The 15,587-nt window shown below is 37.8% G+C and overlaps 2 protein-coding genes across 8 annotated transcripts in view; one reads left to right on the forward strand and one right to left on the reverse strand.

The window, feature by feature from the left end:
- The window catches only part of armc9 (armadillo repeat containing 9), a 26,888-nt gene extending 14,426 nt beyond the window's left edge, over positions 1-12,462 (reverse strand). For 3 of the 5 annotated variants that reach the window (XM_013273699.3, XM_013273697.3, XM_013273696.3), the window contains exons 1-16: positions 12,321-12,462; positions 11,898-12,061; positions 11,576-11,701; positions 11,196-11,366; positions 10,673-10,828; positions 10,465-10,557; positions 9,034-9,058; positions 8,312-8,469; positions 7,896-7,994; positions 7,157-7,192; positions 3,213-3,247; positions 3,000-3,111; positions 2,609-2,701; positions 1,396-1,486; positions 1,045-1,168; positions 622-761 (exon numbers count right to left, since the gene is read on the reverse strand). In XM_013273699.3, the coding sequence (XP_013129153.1) occupies positions 622-761; positions 1,045-1,168; positions 1,396-1,486; positions 2,609-2,701; positions 3,000-3,111; positions 3,213-3,247; positions 7,157-7,192; positions 7,896-7,994; positions 8,312-8,469; positions 9,034-9,058; positions 10,465-10,557; positions 10,673-10,828; positions 11,196-11,366; positions 11,576-11,701; positions 11,898-11,972 (1,534 nt within the window). In that variant the 5' untranslated portion in view covers positions 11,973-12,061; positions 12,321-12,462. The remainder of the gene's footprint in view (positions 1-621; positions 762-1,044; positions 1,169-1,395; positions 1,487-2,608; positions 2,702-2,999; positions 3,112-3,212; positions 3,248-7,156; positions 7,193-7,895; positions 7,995-8,311; positions 8,470-9,033; positions 9,059-10,464; positions 10,558-10,672; positions 10,829-11,195; positions 11,367-11,575; positions 11,702-11,897; positions 12,062-12,320) is intronic. The other 2 variants (XM_013273700.3, XM_013273698.3) reach the window with 1 other exon arrangement.
- Positions 11,864-15,443, forward strand: polr2h (RNA polymerase II, I and III subunit H). 3 transcript variants are annotated; one of them, XM_005453945.4, is made up of 6 exons: positions 11,864-11,972; positions 13,447-13,539; positions 13,964-14,047; positions 14,510-14,603; positions 14,766-14,849; positions 15,072-15,443. In XM_005453945.4, the coding sequence occupies exons 2-6, from the start codon at positions 13,467-13,469 to the stop codon at positions 15,187-15,189; spliced, it is 453 nt and encodes a 150-aa protein (XP_005454002.1). In that variant the 5' UTR covers positions 11,864-11,972; positions 13,447-13,466; the 3' UTR covers positions 15,190-15,443. The 3 variants fall into 3 exon arrangements, with proteins under 3 accessions (XP_005454002.1, XP_005454003.1, XP_003449050.1); XM_005453946.4 differs by lacking the exon at positions 11,864-11,972 and adding an exon at positions 12,427-12,561 and having other exon boundaries at positions 15,072-15,431; XM_003449002.5 differs by lacking the exon at positions 11,864-11,972 and adding an exon at positions 12,821-13,024.
- The last annotated feature ends 144 nt before the right edge of the window (positions 15,444-15,587 follow it).

Consider the following 15,587-nt stretch of genomic DNA (forward strand, 5'->3'; position numbering starts at 1 on the left):
CACCTTCCTATATTTGTTTATCACATTTTGCTTCCACGAAGTGAGACTTTTTTGTCATTTTATTTACTTTATAGTAAGGTTTAAAGTCCAGTCTTTATACCTTGCGATTTTCAGAGGAATGATTTTTTGATTTGTTGATGAAGCCACTTAAACACTGACCTATAAAGACAACTTGGCAACTTTAAATTCTACTTTGAGGGATTTAGTTATTAGCATAATTTGTTCCTATTTCTTCAGTTCAGTCTTTAGTTGGTTGCTGATGTGATTCACAAAGAGTACCCATTTCCCATTTTCCTGGCAAAATAAAAATGTATTTGGCAACGGCCAGAGCTGCCTCTCAGCCTCCTAGCAGACACACCTATCAATATCAAAATCCTACGTCCTCTTGTTCTCAAGTTATTGCATTCACAAGATTTTTACAGGACATGATGCGGTCACTGAAATTGGAACTCGTCGATACATCGGATTTTTAGTAGGTACATCTGTGGTATCAGTTTGAAGCTCCTACATCACCTCATTCTGTTATTGCATTCGCGTTATCGCATTCACAAACTTAGGCGTCCATGCCGCCCGTCTGGTGTTCGCATTATTTAGTTACATTTGTGATGTTTTTATGCTTACCCTGTGTTCGCAAACACAGGTTCATAAGCAGAGCTGCAGAATACTCCAGGTTGTAGTCACTGAGGCAGTCTGAGTCCTGGAGCTCATCCACTAGCCAACCAATCAGATCATCTGCGATCATGGCTGTCTGCTGACTCCTCCTAACAGGCGAGACATGATGTAAGGTCAGATATTCATGCTTGTCAAAGGACAAAAATTGTGACTGATAGTCATTTAAGAAACACACATTAATCGAGGACTTTAAGAAACCCACATTTCATTCATGTCAACTTCCCATTTGTGGACAGAAAAAGATGATAACTAGATGTTAATTATACAAACTTCTATGTAATCTACTTATTAATTCTGCTATTTAGGCTACACTATCATTAAAAAGACCAGATAAGGAAGGATTTAGAAAACCCTAGTAATTTTAAAAACTACCTGAGGCTGAGTTTCTGCAGGGCCACAAGGACATTTTCCCGAGTAAGAGATTCTTTTTCTTCCTTCCTGAGCGTTTCTGTCAGATGTTTCAGAAGAATGGGGATTTGGGAGAGGTAAACACGACCTGTAATAAATATCAAAGGAACATCTTGAAAGCATTGACAGCCATTCTAAAGTCTCCTAGTCTTCGTCTTTTTACAAAATGCTGTCTACAGTTACTGTTTAGCTTTTGTGGAGCATCATTAATAGCTTTTCTTCGAAACGGAAAGCCAGTGAGGTCAAGCCATCAGGAATCAGCTTACAAAGTAAATGATGATGCTTAATGAGCTCTAATGGCAGTTTCAAACTTACCCTCTGCAAGGGAAGCAAATGCATTGATGAGACGGGCCATGTATTGACGGACAATCTCATTTGGTGATCTCATTAAATGAAGCACAGTTTTCTAAGGAAACAAACAAATGTAGGGCAAGTCACTTAGATATACCTAGAAAACCTTGAAACGTACACAGGTTTACAAAGATTGAAAGCATTCATGAAAGGGTTATTCATTCTAAAGAGGTTGTATTCAGTGTATCACCTGAAGCTAAAGGCTAGGTGAAAAGAAAATGAAGAGAGAGAAGAAAAAAAAGAATAGAGCGTGTCAAAAGTCTTTCATGAGGGTAAAGTTTGGGACACAATCTGAGCTCCTCAGAGGAAACTGCTTATTCCATTTCTAAATGACTCAGCATTGGGTTCAAATATTTCTTAATATAAAGTAATCACTAAACATTTGATAATGTTAAGATCATAAAAAATGAACTTCTTCCTCTAAATTTAAATATATGACTTAGAGAGCTAAACGAACTGACAGATTTGACCGCCTGCCATAAATAAACAATAAGACTATAATATTTTAGAAATCTGTCAAAAAATTTGTTTAAAGTTTGATTGTGATTTTCCCCATAAATAAACTGAATTTACATTTTTAAACCCAAATTTGAGTCGGCATTGAGCTGCAACATTTAACCACTAAAACACATTTTTCCTCTTCAGGAACATCAGTGAGTTAATTTAATTTGAAATGTTAATGAATAGCGTGCTTCATTGTTGTTCCTGCTTTTTTGCTGAACAGTAAATTTGAAAATTCATGGATAGCAACAATAATTATATTTTAATATTAAAAATATAACTCGTATAACTTTGTGTGCTCCAAATACAGCTTGCGCACACTGGTGCATTAACCATTACAGAAAGACAGACAATTATTTGGCTATTACTCATGTTGTTATTCACGGCAGCTGTGCTATAAACCTTACATTAGTTGTTGCTAATATAGCTACCTTTTCCATAAGCTCCAGCTTCGTCATGAAAGTCACCTTGGTAACTTGTGATGAATACATAACCTTTTTGGGAGCGAGTTATGCTCTGAGTGTCGGTTTAAAATTGTCCTGAAGCGCCACGTTTCTATGATTCTTTTATTTACGGCGTGTTTTAAATTTGAACGTTCACAAGTTAATTAACAGCCCCTCTGAATGAACTTTGTAGTGTTAACAATGACATGCATATAATGAAGCTATAGCCCCACCTCTTTAGTACTGTACCGCTCCAGTAGATCATTGCTGATGTAAGCCTGAAGCACAGTGTCTCTCTGTTCACCAGGGAGTGAGCGGGTGAGTCTCTAAAAAGACATTAGAAACAGATCCAACAATCAGCACTCAAAAGTCTAACCCAAGTAAATATAAGTGTCACTCTTCATCCGGGTTCACAAACTAAACCAAGTTTTTGGACGCCCCAAATTAAAACTATACTTAATGCATTCTACTCTCTGAGGATGAAGACAGACAAATACACTGATTGTTAGGTTATAAGCGAGCGTAAGAGCCAAACAAAGTCACAAGGAAGGCTGATGAACAGATAAATACGAGACATCTTATCACTAAGGAGAATGCGGGAGATAATAAACAGAATACTCTCACCCAGCGCAGTGCTTGAAGTAGCAGAGACTGAAGTCTCTCTGAGCCTTCGATGAGGTCTTTCTTAAGCTTCTCATAGTCTAACGAGGGCAACATTGGCACATCCTTTGTTCTCCTGGTGATTTAAAGAGAAAGGAAATAGCAGCCTTGTTTTATCGTGGTTTAATCAAACTGTATGATTGGTACAAAAATGATTTCTTCCAAACAAAGACTTACTGTGGTGCAATGGATGCTCGTAGCATAGAGGAAGCCTACAACAGAAACCAGAGGGAGAAAAACAGAAATAATGAGAAGAAAAAAAGGAGGATCTTTAATGCATGGTATTTTTTACAATCTGGCTATATTTACCACTTTAAAGTGTGCAAAACATAGCACATGCAACATTAACCATATGTTACTCTTACCATCTGGTCCATCCAATCTAAGATAATCCAGTTAGCTAATGTGTAAATATGTCATTAGTAGTTTTTAAGACATGCATAGATCATGCGTGTGGTACATGCTGAGTACTGGGACATACAGTATTACACTGTTTGGCAATATTATCTATGCAGTAAGAGGCCAAGAAACAGTACCAGAAAGGGTAGGTTAATACATCTGGATTTGTCACACATTAGTCCATCTGTGGGGTTTTTTTAGGTGGCTCCAGAGTGTAGCGGCTGACAAAGTCATCTAACAAGTGAAAGATCCCCACTTTGACTCCAGGAGAAGAAACAAAAACTTGATCACCGAGGAGGTGTTGTTGTGTGTAAGTAAGGTGAAACTGACTATTACAGTTTTTCCTCTGAGGGTATTTTGAAAACCCCTGAAATATAATATAAAGAGCAGGAGAAGGAGGCTGGACCTATGTTGGGAGAACCATAAGGTCAGAACATTGATCCGTGTAAACGGAGTTATCGCTTTGTCTGGCACACTAAAACAAAAAAAGAACAGAACAGTGATACCTGGCTTCTTTCCCAAGTTCCTTTCCCCCTAAACATTTGGTGCCCATGTACGCATCATAATATGTTGTCATGGGACATTTGACACTGGCGCGCCAAGCAACCAGAAGGTCATACTAAAAGCGAAAATCAAATATGCTGTTTAGTAATAAGAGAACCATAAAGCTAAACAAAGGTACTAGTGACAACAGCAAACGGCTGGCAGAACAGAAATCCAAAGGAGGTTTCTGCGAAGGCAAAGATAGAGATTTTCAGTCAATGCCACCAAAGAGCCAATTATATGTTGAACCTGAAATCTAGTGTTTGCGCTGTAGCGTGTAGAAGCTACATTTTAAAACGACTAATTTCGACCGTGCGGTGGCAGGAAAGTCAACTATATTTAAACTACCAATGTAAGCAGGTGTATTTACTGACTTTCTTGAATTACTGCGACCCTAAACTGAATTAGCACAGTTTTTAGATGCTCTTTTTAATCCTTCAAAATTAAAATAACTGTCTCCCCTTTTATTTAGACAAGACATTCAACCTGCCCAAATAAGTGGCTGGAGTCTTTACCAAGACAGCTGCAGAATGGGGAGACTTAGTTGCAGCAGGAGTTTAATGTCAAAGTTTTATCTAAATTTTGAGTCCTGATTTGCTCTTAAATTCTTTGAATAAATGAGAAATGCTTTTTTTGTTTTTTTTACCTTTTCAGTGTGTCTTCTGGATATTTAGATCTTTTTTTACACTGTGATTACAACCAAAACCATGGATTGTTGATGCTATTGTCTAACTACAAGACTTTACGCCTTGGTCCCAACAACAATAAAAAAAAGATTGATAATGTTCAAAGACAAAGACTGTGATAATTAGGATAAATTATGGCCTTGCACATACATACACACACATACAGGGAGTGCAGAATTATTAGGCAAATGAGTATTTTGTCCACATCATCCTCTTCATGCATGTTGTCTTACTCCAAGCTGTATAGGTTCGAAAGCCTACTACCAATTAAGCATATTAGGTGATGTGCATCTCTGTAATGAGAAGGGGTGTGGTCTAATGACATCAACACCCTATATCAGGTGTGCATAATTATTAGGCAACTTCCTTTCCTTTTGCAAAATGGGTCAAAAGAAGGACTTGACAGGCTCAGAAAAGTCAAAAATAGTGAGATATCTTGCAGAGGGATGCAGCAGTCTTAAAATTGCAAAGCTTCTGAAGCGTGATCATCGAACAATCAAGCGTTTCATTCAAAATAGTCAACAGGGTCGCAAGAAGCGTGTGGAAAAACCAAGGTGCAAAATAACTGCCCATGAACTGAGAAAAGTCAAGCGTGCAGCTGCCAAGATGCCACTTGCCACCAGTTTGGACATATTTCAGAGCTGCAACATCACTGGAGTGCCCAAAAGCACAAGGTGTGCAATACTCAGAGACATGGCCGAGGTAAGAAAGGCTGAAAGACGACCACCACTGAACAAGACACACAAGCTGAAACGTCAAGACTGGGCCAAGAAATATCTCAAGACTGATTTTTCTAAGGTTTTATGGACTGATGAAATGAGAGTGAGTCTTGATGGGCCAGATGGATGGGCCCGTGGCTGGATTGGTAAAGGGCAGAGAGCTCCAGTCCGACTCAGACGCCAGCAAGGTGGAGGTGGAGTACTGGTTTGGGCTGGTATCATCAAAGATGAGCTTGTGGGGCCTTTTCGGGTTGAGGATGGAGTCAAGCTCAACTCCCAGTCCTACTGCCAGTTTCTGGAAGATGCCTTCTTCAAGCAGTGGTACAGGAAGAAGTCTGCATCCTTCAAGAAAAACATGATTTTCATGCAGGACAATGCTCCATCACACGCGTCCAAGTACTCCACAGCGTGGCTGGCAAGAAAGGGTATAAAAGAAGAAAAACTAATGACATGGCCTCCTTGTTCACCTGATCTGAACCCCATTGAGAACCTGTGGTCCATCATCAAATGTGAGATTTACAAGGAGGGAAAACAGTACACCTCTCTGAACAGTGTCTGGGAGGCTGTGGTTGCTGCTGCACACAATGTTGATGGTGAACAGATCAAAACACTGACAGAATCCATGGATGGCAGGCTTTTGAGTGTCCTTGCAAAGAAAGGTGGCTATATTGGTCGCTGATTTGTTTTTGTTTTGTTTTTGAATGTCAGAAATGTATATTTGTGAATGTGGAGATGTTATATTGGTTTCACTGGTAAAAATAAATAATTGAAATGGGTATATATTTGTTTTTTGTTAAGTTGCCTAATAATTATGCACAGTAATAGTCACCTGCACACACAGATATCCCCCTAAAATAGCTAAAACTAAAAACTACTTCCAAAAACATTCAGCTTTGATATTAATGAGTTTTTTGGGTTCATTGAGAACATGGTTGTTGTTCAATAATAAAATTATTCCTCAAAAATACAACTTGCCTAATAATTCTGCACTCCCTGTACATTAAACTAGCAAGCCTAAACGAGAAAAAAAATACTATCCTCAAAAATACTTTATGAAGCTAAGCAGGTATGTTGACATGCTTAAACCACTACATAACACTGGTTTAAAGTAAAGTTTACTGCTCATTTTTTAATGTTTAACTATACCTAAAAACAACAAATATGATATGTTGACCCTGAGTGCCTGTTTTTAAGGTTGTTAAGAATCCTACATGAAGTGTTCTTGTTGTTTCCTTTCAAACAGCTGTAATATAACCTGTCCTATTTGAGAACCTGAGCGTGCGAGTAATCCTTTTAAATCAAAGCACCCTGTGATGGCCATTCTTGTTCTGTCATTTTATATGGCTATAATCTAAAAAACAAACAAAACAAAAATAACAATAAGCATAAGAGAAGAAAAATGAACCTGAGAGATAAGTTGAGAGCTAAAAGCTCTAAGGAGAGTTGAGAGGAGGAACAATAACTGTCATCTTTTGGGAGCGAGTGAATGTCATGATTACGTATGCCCTGAGAGACGTTTGTGTTTGCCATAACAAGCGGTCTGACAAAAGGTGTCATCCTTACTGCTAATAAAGCCAAACATACTTTTAAACTGGGACAATCTAGTGGGAGTGCACATGTAGTCAGGAGGGTGAGATGAAGAAATATGTTAGGAGGTCATGAAGGACATACAGACAATAACAGGAGGAAAAGGGAGACACCAAGGCAGAAGCTAGATGAGAACTGGGGACCTGAGCAATAAGAAAATGTAAAGATGAAAATATATGAAACTTACATAGCCATCATCATAGGGACTCATAGAGTAATATCCCTTTGGGGACAAAAGCATCACACAAGCAAAAAAACAAAACAACAACAACACACACAAAACACAGAAAAAATGTTGTTCAGTTCAAATAGAAAGAAACAAGATTTCACAAGCCAGAGGTCAACACCACAATGAAGGCCGCTGACAGCAAGCATGATTGTCAAGCTGTGGACAGTTTTTTAGGTCAGTTGGGAACTTTTCTACAACGTTTTGATTATCGGTGGCACAAAAGAGGCAGAAAAAGAGGCTGAATAACAGTTTTAATGTAACAGTTAAGTTTTAATGTAACTCTGACTCATCTGGACACCTTTAACTGTCGTCTTTATGGGAGAAACATAGTTACATTTCCAAGGCAGATGATTACGTAAATGTCTGTGACTGGTTATTAGAAATTTGCGTCATGTACATTTGACTTTACAACAATGAGTGTATTTATTCAACTCCAGGATCCAGGAACCACTCACTCTAGGATGCACACAACAGAATGACTACACAGCTTACACAAAAAGAACAAAGATGTCTTTTTGTACATAATGCAAACACTCCTTAAGTGCACTTTTCCCTGATTGTGGCTCTTATCTCTTCACCGTCTGCTATGCATATTCTATGCTTTATTGAAATCACATTAAGTTGGGGCCAGGTGTTGCTGTTACTATTCTGAGCATGAAGAAGAGGGAAGGAGTGAAGACTGCGTGCTGCGACTCACAGTGCCTGGCCTGGTGAAGTCCGTGCTCTGCACCACACTCTGTCTCATCTGGCTGCTGAACAGGCGAACACACATACTCTGCAGGTACTCGGGGGAGATCTGAAAAAACAAGGCACACTCCCCTGAGCTTTAAAATACTGTTCGTGTGAGAAGAGCAGGGTACTAATAGTGTATTCCTGTTTTCCAAATATTAAAATCTTTTCACATATATTTTTCATCCATTTTGTGCATCAAAAGATTTTCTTGTTGGCGCTCGCATGAACACCGCTGGACTTTGCATACGCAAAATTTGTGGGTTTTTTCTGTGCGCACGCATTCTTTTCTAACATTCTTTTCGTGCCACACTTATGTACTCCGTACTTGTTGCACGTCTGACAGAATGTGTGCTTGTTTGTCCCACAGTTAGCCTGCCTTACCATCTTTCCGCTGGCGGTGGCCTCCAATGAGTCGACCAACTCAGCAGTGATTCCAATCAGGTTGTGGTAGTCAGCTTGCATCTTGTTGAACTTCCGTACGTAGCTGGTGATGCGGCGATCCGATTCAGCCAGCTGGAGCTGTAACTGCTGTGTGGCCTCTGTGCATTCACCAAACAAACAAACAGAAAAAGACAGAGACTGCTGAAACCAACACTGGCTTACAACCATTAGGTGAAAATGCCTGTTATCCTTTGAGATCTCAAGAGCCTCATTTAAAAATTAAACAATATTCTGAAATGCAATTTTTAATCAACCTCTCCAACACCAATCTCAGCATTGACTTTTCTACTAACATTTATCAATACTTAACATAATGTCTTTTGTCTATTAGTGAGAGCACTGTGAGTGTTATTACGTAAATAATACTTTCCACGTTAGACAAATGAATCAAACCAAAACCTAGGCAAACAGATGTATAATCGGTGACGCTGATATGACTTCTTTATCTGTAGTATTACTGTAGTTACTTCTGATTAATGAGCAGGTGTGGCCTTGAGCCTTTGTTCCATTTGAGATTATGAAAAGTTGAAAGAAAGCCAAAAACTATATCACATATTCGGGGGAAAAATGAATATCTGGCACTAAGAAACAGCTGTTGGGGTAGGGGTGAAGAACTGCAAACTGAATGCACAAAAAGGTAGACTCTGTGATGGGGTAATTACCTTTAGTACTCCTTCCACTCTCCTTCTGCATGAAGCTGGTTAAAGATCACATACTTAGAGACAAATCAAACATTTCTCCTGTATTTATTCCCTTGTTAATTGTTTTATCCAGAATTACACACAAATGAAATAATTAGTAACAGGACTGCAGATGGAACTAGTAAATATCTGAAGCCTCAATTATGCTTTCTGTGTCCGCTTGAGTCCAAGTGACGCAAATTTCATCATGAGATGCTGAGCGTGGTCCATGCGGACATCTGTTTTCCTGAAAGCAGCACAGACTTTACATTACAATGTACCAGATGTGCATGCACCCCAGGCGGCGGACGACAAACAAGGACAACTGGTTGTGTTCCTGTTTTCACTTAAGTACCCTATAAATGTCATGTAAGCACATGTAAATGTTGTTAATTGGCTGAGCCAAAAAACGCTGATGCTCAAGTGTTCCCACTTTTGGTAACCTTGTTAATTTTGTATACACTAGAAACATTTTTTTCAGCCCTTAGCATTTCATTTTACAAAGCTCTGAAAGTTGGCCAGTTTAGTTTCACAAACATGTACTGAGCAAAGTCCATGTGGTGGGTTTCCAGTATCCCAATAATTCCATTACCTTTGCCTGCCCTTCTACTCTGAGGAGGTTAGGATAACTTTGTTTCTTTCGGTGCATTAGCTGACTTGACAAAATCTAAAACCCCGGTTGGGGTTGTCACGACGATTGTTATCAACTTTCTCTTTTAGGCCAGGTTTTGTGTTTCAGATTGTGTGTGTGTTCTCCAAAAAAGTGCACAGTTTGAATTACTGTAACTTTACAGTAAGTAGTAAGTAAGTAAAAATGTGGCAGTTCCAGATTATTTTAAATCAAAACTGACTTTTAGTTCAACATAACTCACTAACCAATCAATCTCTCTTTGTGGTCCACCTCTCAGGTTGTCACATGATCAAACATGTTACAAGAGACTGGTTGTTAAAGAATTCCTTATTCACCTACAGAACATATTTTTACTCTACATTTAAATGTGCAGTCCAGCTAAAGAAGGCAAGTTTTTTGCTCCTCGTGGGTTTATGTTCTACACATCATATATTCCCTCAATGAAATTGCTAGATTTTTACTATTTGCTAAGTTTTATAACCTTCATTGAAGGCTGTAAAAACTACCTAACCTAATAATCTGCTTATGTAAAAAGCTGGAATTGAGAATTTAATTGACAAAAGTTACATTTTACTTGACAACCGTTTACCTGTCACGTGGGTTTGTGCAATGAATGAAAATAATAATTTTGTGACTATTAGTTTGAGATGCCATCCTGTTAGATATATCGCTAATGCCATCTCACTGAAATCAAAACAAGACAGACACAAATCCATTTGTACATCTGTACTCTGATGGTTTTCCCAGCAATGGCTCATTAGTGAGGCACAGTAGAAGGATACATATAAAGTCATCAGCCTTGGGCTGTTAGATGGCTTAAGTATCACTGACAGGAACTGCTCCAGCTTATCTCTCAATTTTGGCATCCAGGAATCCTAAAACCATAAAACACAAGCTAAATATGAAATATGATGATGTTCATTCTCACAGTGTGACTTAGTAACTGTACTAGATGGTAAAAAGCAAGGTAATATTCTATAAGTGTAATACCTGGAACAGTTCTTTGAAAGATGGGTGGACAGTTGGGTTGGGAACAAAAGGCAAAGCATAGTAAGGCAGAAACTCTGTGGTCTGGCTCAGAGCTTCTCCTCGAGTTTCCAGGTACTGCTTGAAGAAGGAAACCCTCTCTTCAAACTCAGCACGGTCCTTGAGGTAGATTTGAAATTTCCATCAAAAACAATTCATGAACAAAATTTTTAAAAAATAAATAACTAAATCAGGTAAGCTTAAGGGGTCACTTAAGAAGACGCAATACATCTTCAATTATGATTGCATGTTTTGCTAAAAGAAGCATAAGGTTTTTAAAAAAAAAATCTGTATAAATAAATGAACTCAAAATCCAATTGACTTCATGATGAAAGGTATTTCACACTGTAAGAGATCCACAAAACTGTTGCCGCAGAGGTGGGAAAATAAGACTCTGGCGCAGCTTAGTGGACATATGAAAAACAGCACATAATGACATAAGTATTAACATACACATACACATATAAATACACATGTAAATACATACATGTCCTACAGGGTGCCTCCTCAGTGGGTAGATTGTAAAGTGGATGTAAAGGTAGAACTCCAGTCCCTGGGCCTCAGCATCAGTGTCTTTAACTCTGGGGGGAATATTCTCTGTCCACAGTTCAAAGAACACCCTGTGGTCTCCATCATCAAATGAGCTTAGAAGGTCTTTCTACAAAAGTCACATTTTTTGTGGTTTATCGCACAGTAATAACTGAGTCATGATATGTACATGACTATTACAGACCGTTACAATTAATACAGATACATCAATTTGAAACTTGCTTTGAGGTTGCAATATTTACATGTTAATTACATTTTGTAGTCAAATAGTCTTTTCCACATTTTCCCATCACACCTCCACAAAAAATCAAAGTGTACCTGAATGACACGTGTCTTTGAGTCATTGAGAGTATTCCCTCGAGGCTTTGAGGCGAGTTTGCCTTTCCTTTTGCACTCCTTCTCAAAACTGTGAAGAGTCTCTTCAAATTCTTCAAATTTAAGGTACTACAAACAAAAGAAAAGAATACAAATAAACACACGTGACACACCACCTCAATCAGAGCAGAATGTAACTATGCTTTCAGTCATCTATGCATAGTTGTAGAAACGCTATATATAAAAGTTGTACATTTCGATTACTTCACTTCTATTAATGCTCACTGCGATTTGCATATGGCAATTTACAGAAAAAACGTCCTACCTCCTTAATCATCCCAAGAAGATCGGCTTCATTTGCCAAGATGTCCCCCATCTTGGCTGCCTCCCTGGAACTCATGTGAGTACCGAAAAGCTTCAAAATATCCGACAGCAAAGAGTCCAACTTTCATTCAATAACGTTTTCGCCCCGAGTTAGCATTTTGCGGTCTGTTTAAATTGGACAGCACAATCGTTTGAGCAACACACACACTCTCACACACACTCACACAGAAAAAACATCTACAGAGATACAACTGATTGGCAGTTTTACTTTAGAATCTAAAATTCAAGCACATTTGCATTAAAAGTGAATTATTTTCAGCACAGTAAGACATCAGACACAGCGTCAAGATGTCACAAGCTAGCTAATAAGCTAGCTCATCAATTAACGTTGTGTGACATAAAGAGAGCACATTAACATCATTACCTCGTTCGCATATCAGGTACTTGATGAATACATTTCATTGACCCTTCCGAGGCGCTCACGCGTAGAACCGTCCATTTTTGTGAGGATTTGTGGTCTTGAGTTGCAACTTAAGTTAGTTAGATAGCCATTCGCTAGCAACAGTACACAGACAGGACGCTAAAAAACACCTAGCAACCGAATAGACTGGAAAGTAGAGGCAAATGTCGTAAACAATGACGAAAGGATGCTATTTGGTTCTTAGGTATTCTTTGCAGATTATTGTTATTTTCTTTTCCTCTTTTTAACCTTATAACAATAATAAGGTATCTCATGAAAACCTTTACTTTTTAAACTAGCTGGAAAACCTATATTTTTTTCTAATATTAACGTAGAGAAAGAGCAGATAGGCAGGTATTTTTTTTAATTATGCGTTTTATTTTTTGTCTGTGGTTGAAAAAAATCGTCTATCTGTCTTTATCTAATTTTGTTATATATTTACATTTATATCTTTTCTTTCCGTATTTCAAACCGGAAGCACTTTGTATGTCAAAGGTTGAGCACATTGTTTCTGCGCGGTACAGTCTGTTTGGGATAATAATGAATGAAATTTTGATTAAATAAGACATTAGCGCAAAATTAAATACTCGCTGTCGCAGTCTGAAAACCCGAGTGAACGCGACGCCATTGTATTTACAGTATAATATCAAAACTTTATCGTATTTGAGGTAAGTCTTTGCAATCGTGTGGCCAATATGCTAAGGCTAACAATTAGCATGAATGAGAGACGCTAAAGTTAAAGCTTAACCAAGACCATAATACTTTGGCTAACTGATTCAGCAACAACAGGTATTAGATTACTGTTACATGTTACAAAAACAAATGCACGAAATATTAAGGCTTGAAAGGGTTTTTTTAAGTTGTGATACACAGTTGTCTCATTAATGGGTCATTGGAGGTTAGGATTTTTGAGATGTAGTTATGCACAGAGTACACAGAAAAAACAGTAAGCAAACTCAAGTTTCTGTAAATTTCAGTGAAGTGTGTTTGTTGTACTGGCAGGGTGGGTTGCAAGTCTTAGTAACGGTTTTAGTCTAATAAATGTGGCTTCATTTCGTGTTTTTGTCTTTATTTTTCCCTCTTTTTACAGGTTGACAGACTTGGAGAGAGATGGCTGGAATTCTTTTTGAGGATATTTTTGATGTAAAAGATATCGATCCAGATGGCAAGAAGTTTGACAGAGGTGTGTGAAGTATTATTATAAAAGAAAAATGTGAAATTATAACACCAACCAACAGATAATGGCTTGTTTTAAAAAATTCTAGTCTGTACTGCCCTACTAGTAATTTCAGACACAACGGACAGATTATTAGCCGTTGACCCACACTCTTTTAATGTAATATCATCTTGATATAGATAAAGTTTAATTTAGAACCCAAGTGCAGTTTTTTTTAGTGGAAATGTATTGTGGAAAGGGATCTGATAAATATTAAACCTTTCAAATACATGAACACAACTTCTGGCCAATCATGAGCCAGTCTAACTTTCATTATCAACAAGAGGCATTATTTTAGTTATTGTTGATCTTCTTTAATGTAATTTAATTTAAAAAAAACAAACAAACATATAAATTATCTAATAGAAACTCTGCAACTGTTATTCTACAGTATCTCGCCTCCATTGTGAAAGTGAATCGTTCAAGATGGACCTCATCTTGGATGTGAACATTCAGATCTATCCTGTTGATCTTGGTAAGAAAAAACCTTTTTTTGTCCCTGTGTGTCTTTGTGTTTCTTTTTTTTTTTAAATTGGAAGTCATTTGCTAGTTAATTTTTATCAAATACAATAGTGTAAACCGGCCCTATATACAGTATAATTATAGCAAATGACTATGTCAGCTTTTTGGAATATTTCATCAGAATAAACTGGGACTCTTTAAAAGTAAAGATTATACTGTAATACTTAAAAAAAAAAAATATGATTGCTTGTTAATGTATCCCCTGACTCCCTCAATATTTGACTTTTTCACTTGCAGGTGAGTTGTGTAATAGCTGTATATTAACATTTACTCAACCCAAAGGAACCCAGCTCTATAAGTAAACCTTTAGCGAAAGCCTTAAAGAACCATGTGTCAGAGTTGTATCTGTAACTCAAAGTGTCCAAATGCAAAATATGATAAAGCCTGTTTGTTATAATATACCTGTTTCATTAAGGTGACAAGTTTAGACTGGTGATTGCCAGCACGTTATATGAAGATGGAACACCAGACGATGGAGAGTACAATCCTCAGGATGACAGACCGTCTAGGTAAGACAACTGCTTCCAATTTAAAGTTTTAATTTGTGTAACTCTAGCAAAAAAATGCTGTTTTGTTGGCATTTTTAACAATAATAACATCGTTAGTACTTTATTACACCTATAATTTACAAAATGACTTTCACACTCATTCCACTTTGTTTAAATTTCCAGGGCAGACCAGTTTGATTATGTGATGTATGGGAAAGTTTACAAGATTGAGGGCGATGAAACTTCAACAGAAGCTGCCACACGTCTGTAAGTGAAGTGCTTAGTTTTCTGAAAATGACTATATGTCATGTATTTACTGAAATTCATAACCTGCTGGAACAAAACTGTGTTTCTAACAGAGAACATGACCTTTCTGTGAAACTATTTGTGGAAATGAGATACCTTTTGAATTTGCCTGTGTGATAACCTTTCCAAACTCTGCTGTTGGTTTGTGCTATTCCAATTTCTTGTGTGTTCTTCTTCTTTCAGCTCTGCTTATGTGTCTTATGGAGGCCTCCTCATGAGGCTACAGGGGGATGCCAACAATCTTCACGGCTTTGAAGTGGACTCCAGGGTCTACCTGCTCATGAAGAAGCTGGCCTTCTAAAACACACCTTTGGTCACCCACCCATGGTTCACCAGTCAACCTTAAAATTATACTGAACTGAGTACTGAAAACATGCATATTTTCAGGTCTGGAGAATCTACAAGGAAGCTGTTGGAAACTTTTATTTTGTTGATTTTCATTCCTCCATCAGGATGGACTAAAGACTAAACACTGTGGCACATAAGAACAGCTACCGACTCCACCTGCAGACAAACTGTAAATAAAGTTTTCTTTTATACACACTGGCATGTTTATTCTTAGGTTTATTTCCTTACATCGTAGCAGCTGCTCTCAAACAAACATTTAATTATCCTTGTACTCGACAAGAAGGGTGAGTCTAACATTATTACACAGGCATCATGTGTGCAGCTATAATTGGGATGGAAGATGGTTCTATA

Source organism: Oreochromis niloticus, linkage group LG15 (genome assembly GCF_001858045.2).
Source record: "Oreochromis niloticus isolate F11D_XX linkage group LG15, O_niloticus_UMD_NMBU, whole genome shotgun sequence".
In the NCBI taxonomy this organism is placed as follows: domain Eukaryota; kingdom Metazoa; phylum Chordata; class Actinopteri; order Cichliformes; family Cichlidae; genus Oreochromis; species Oreochromis niloticus.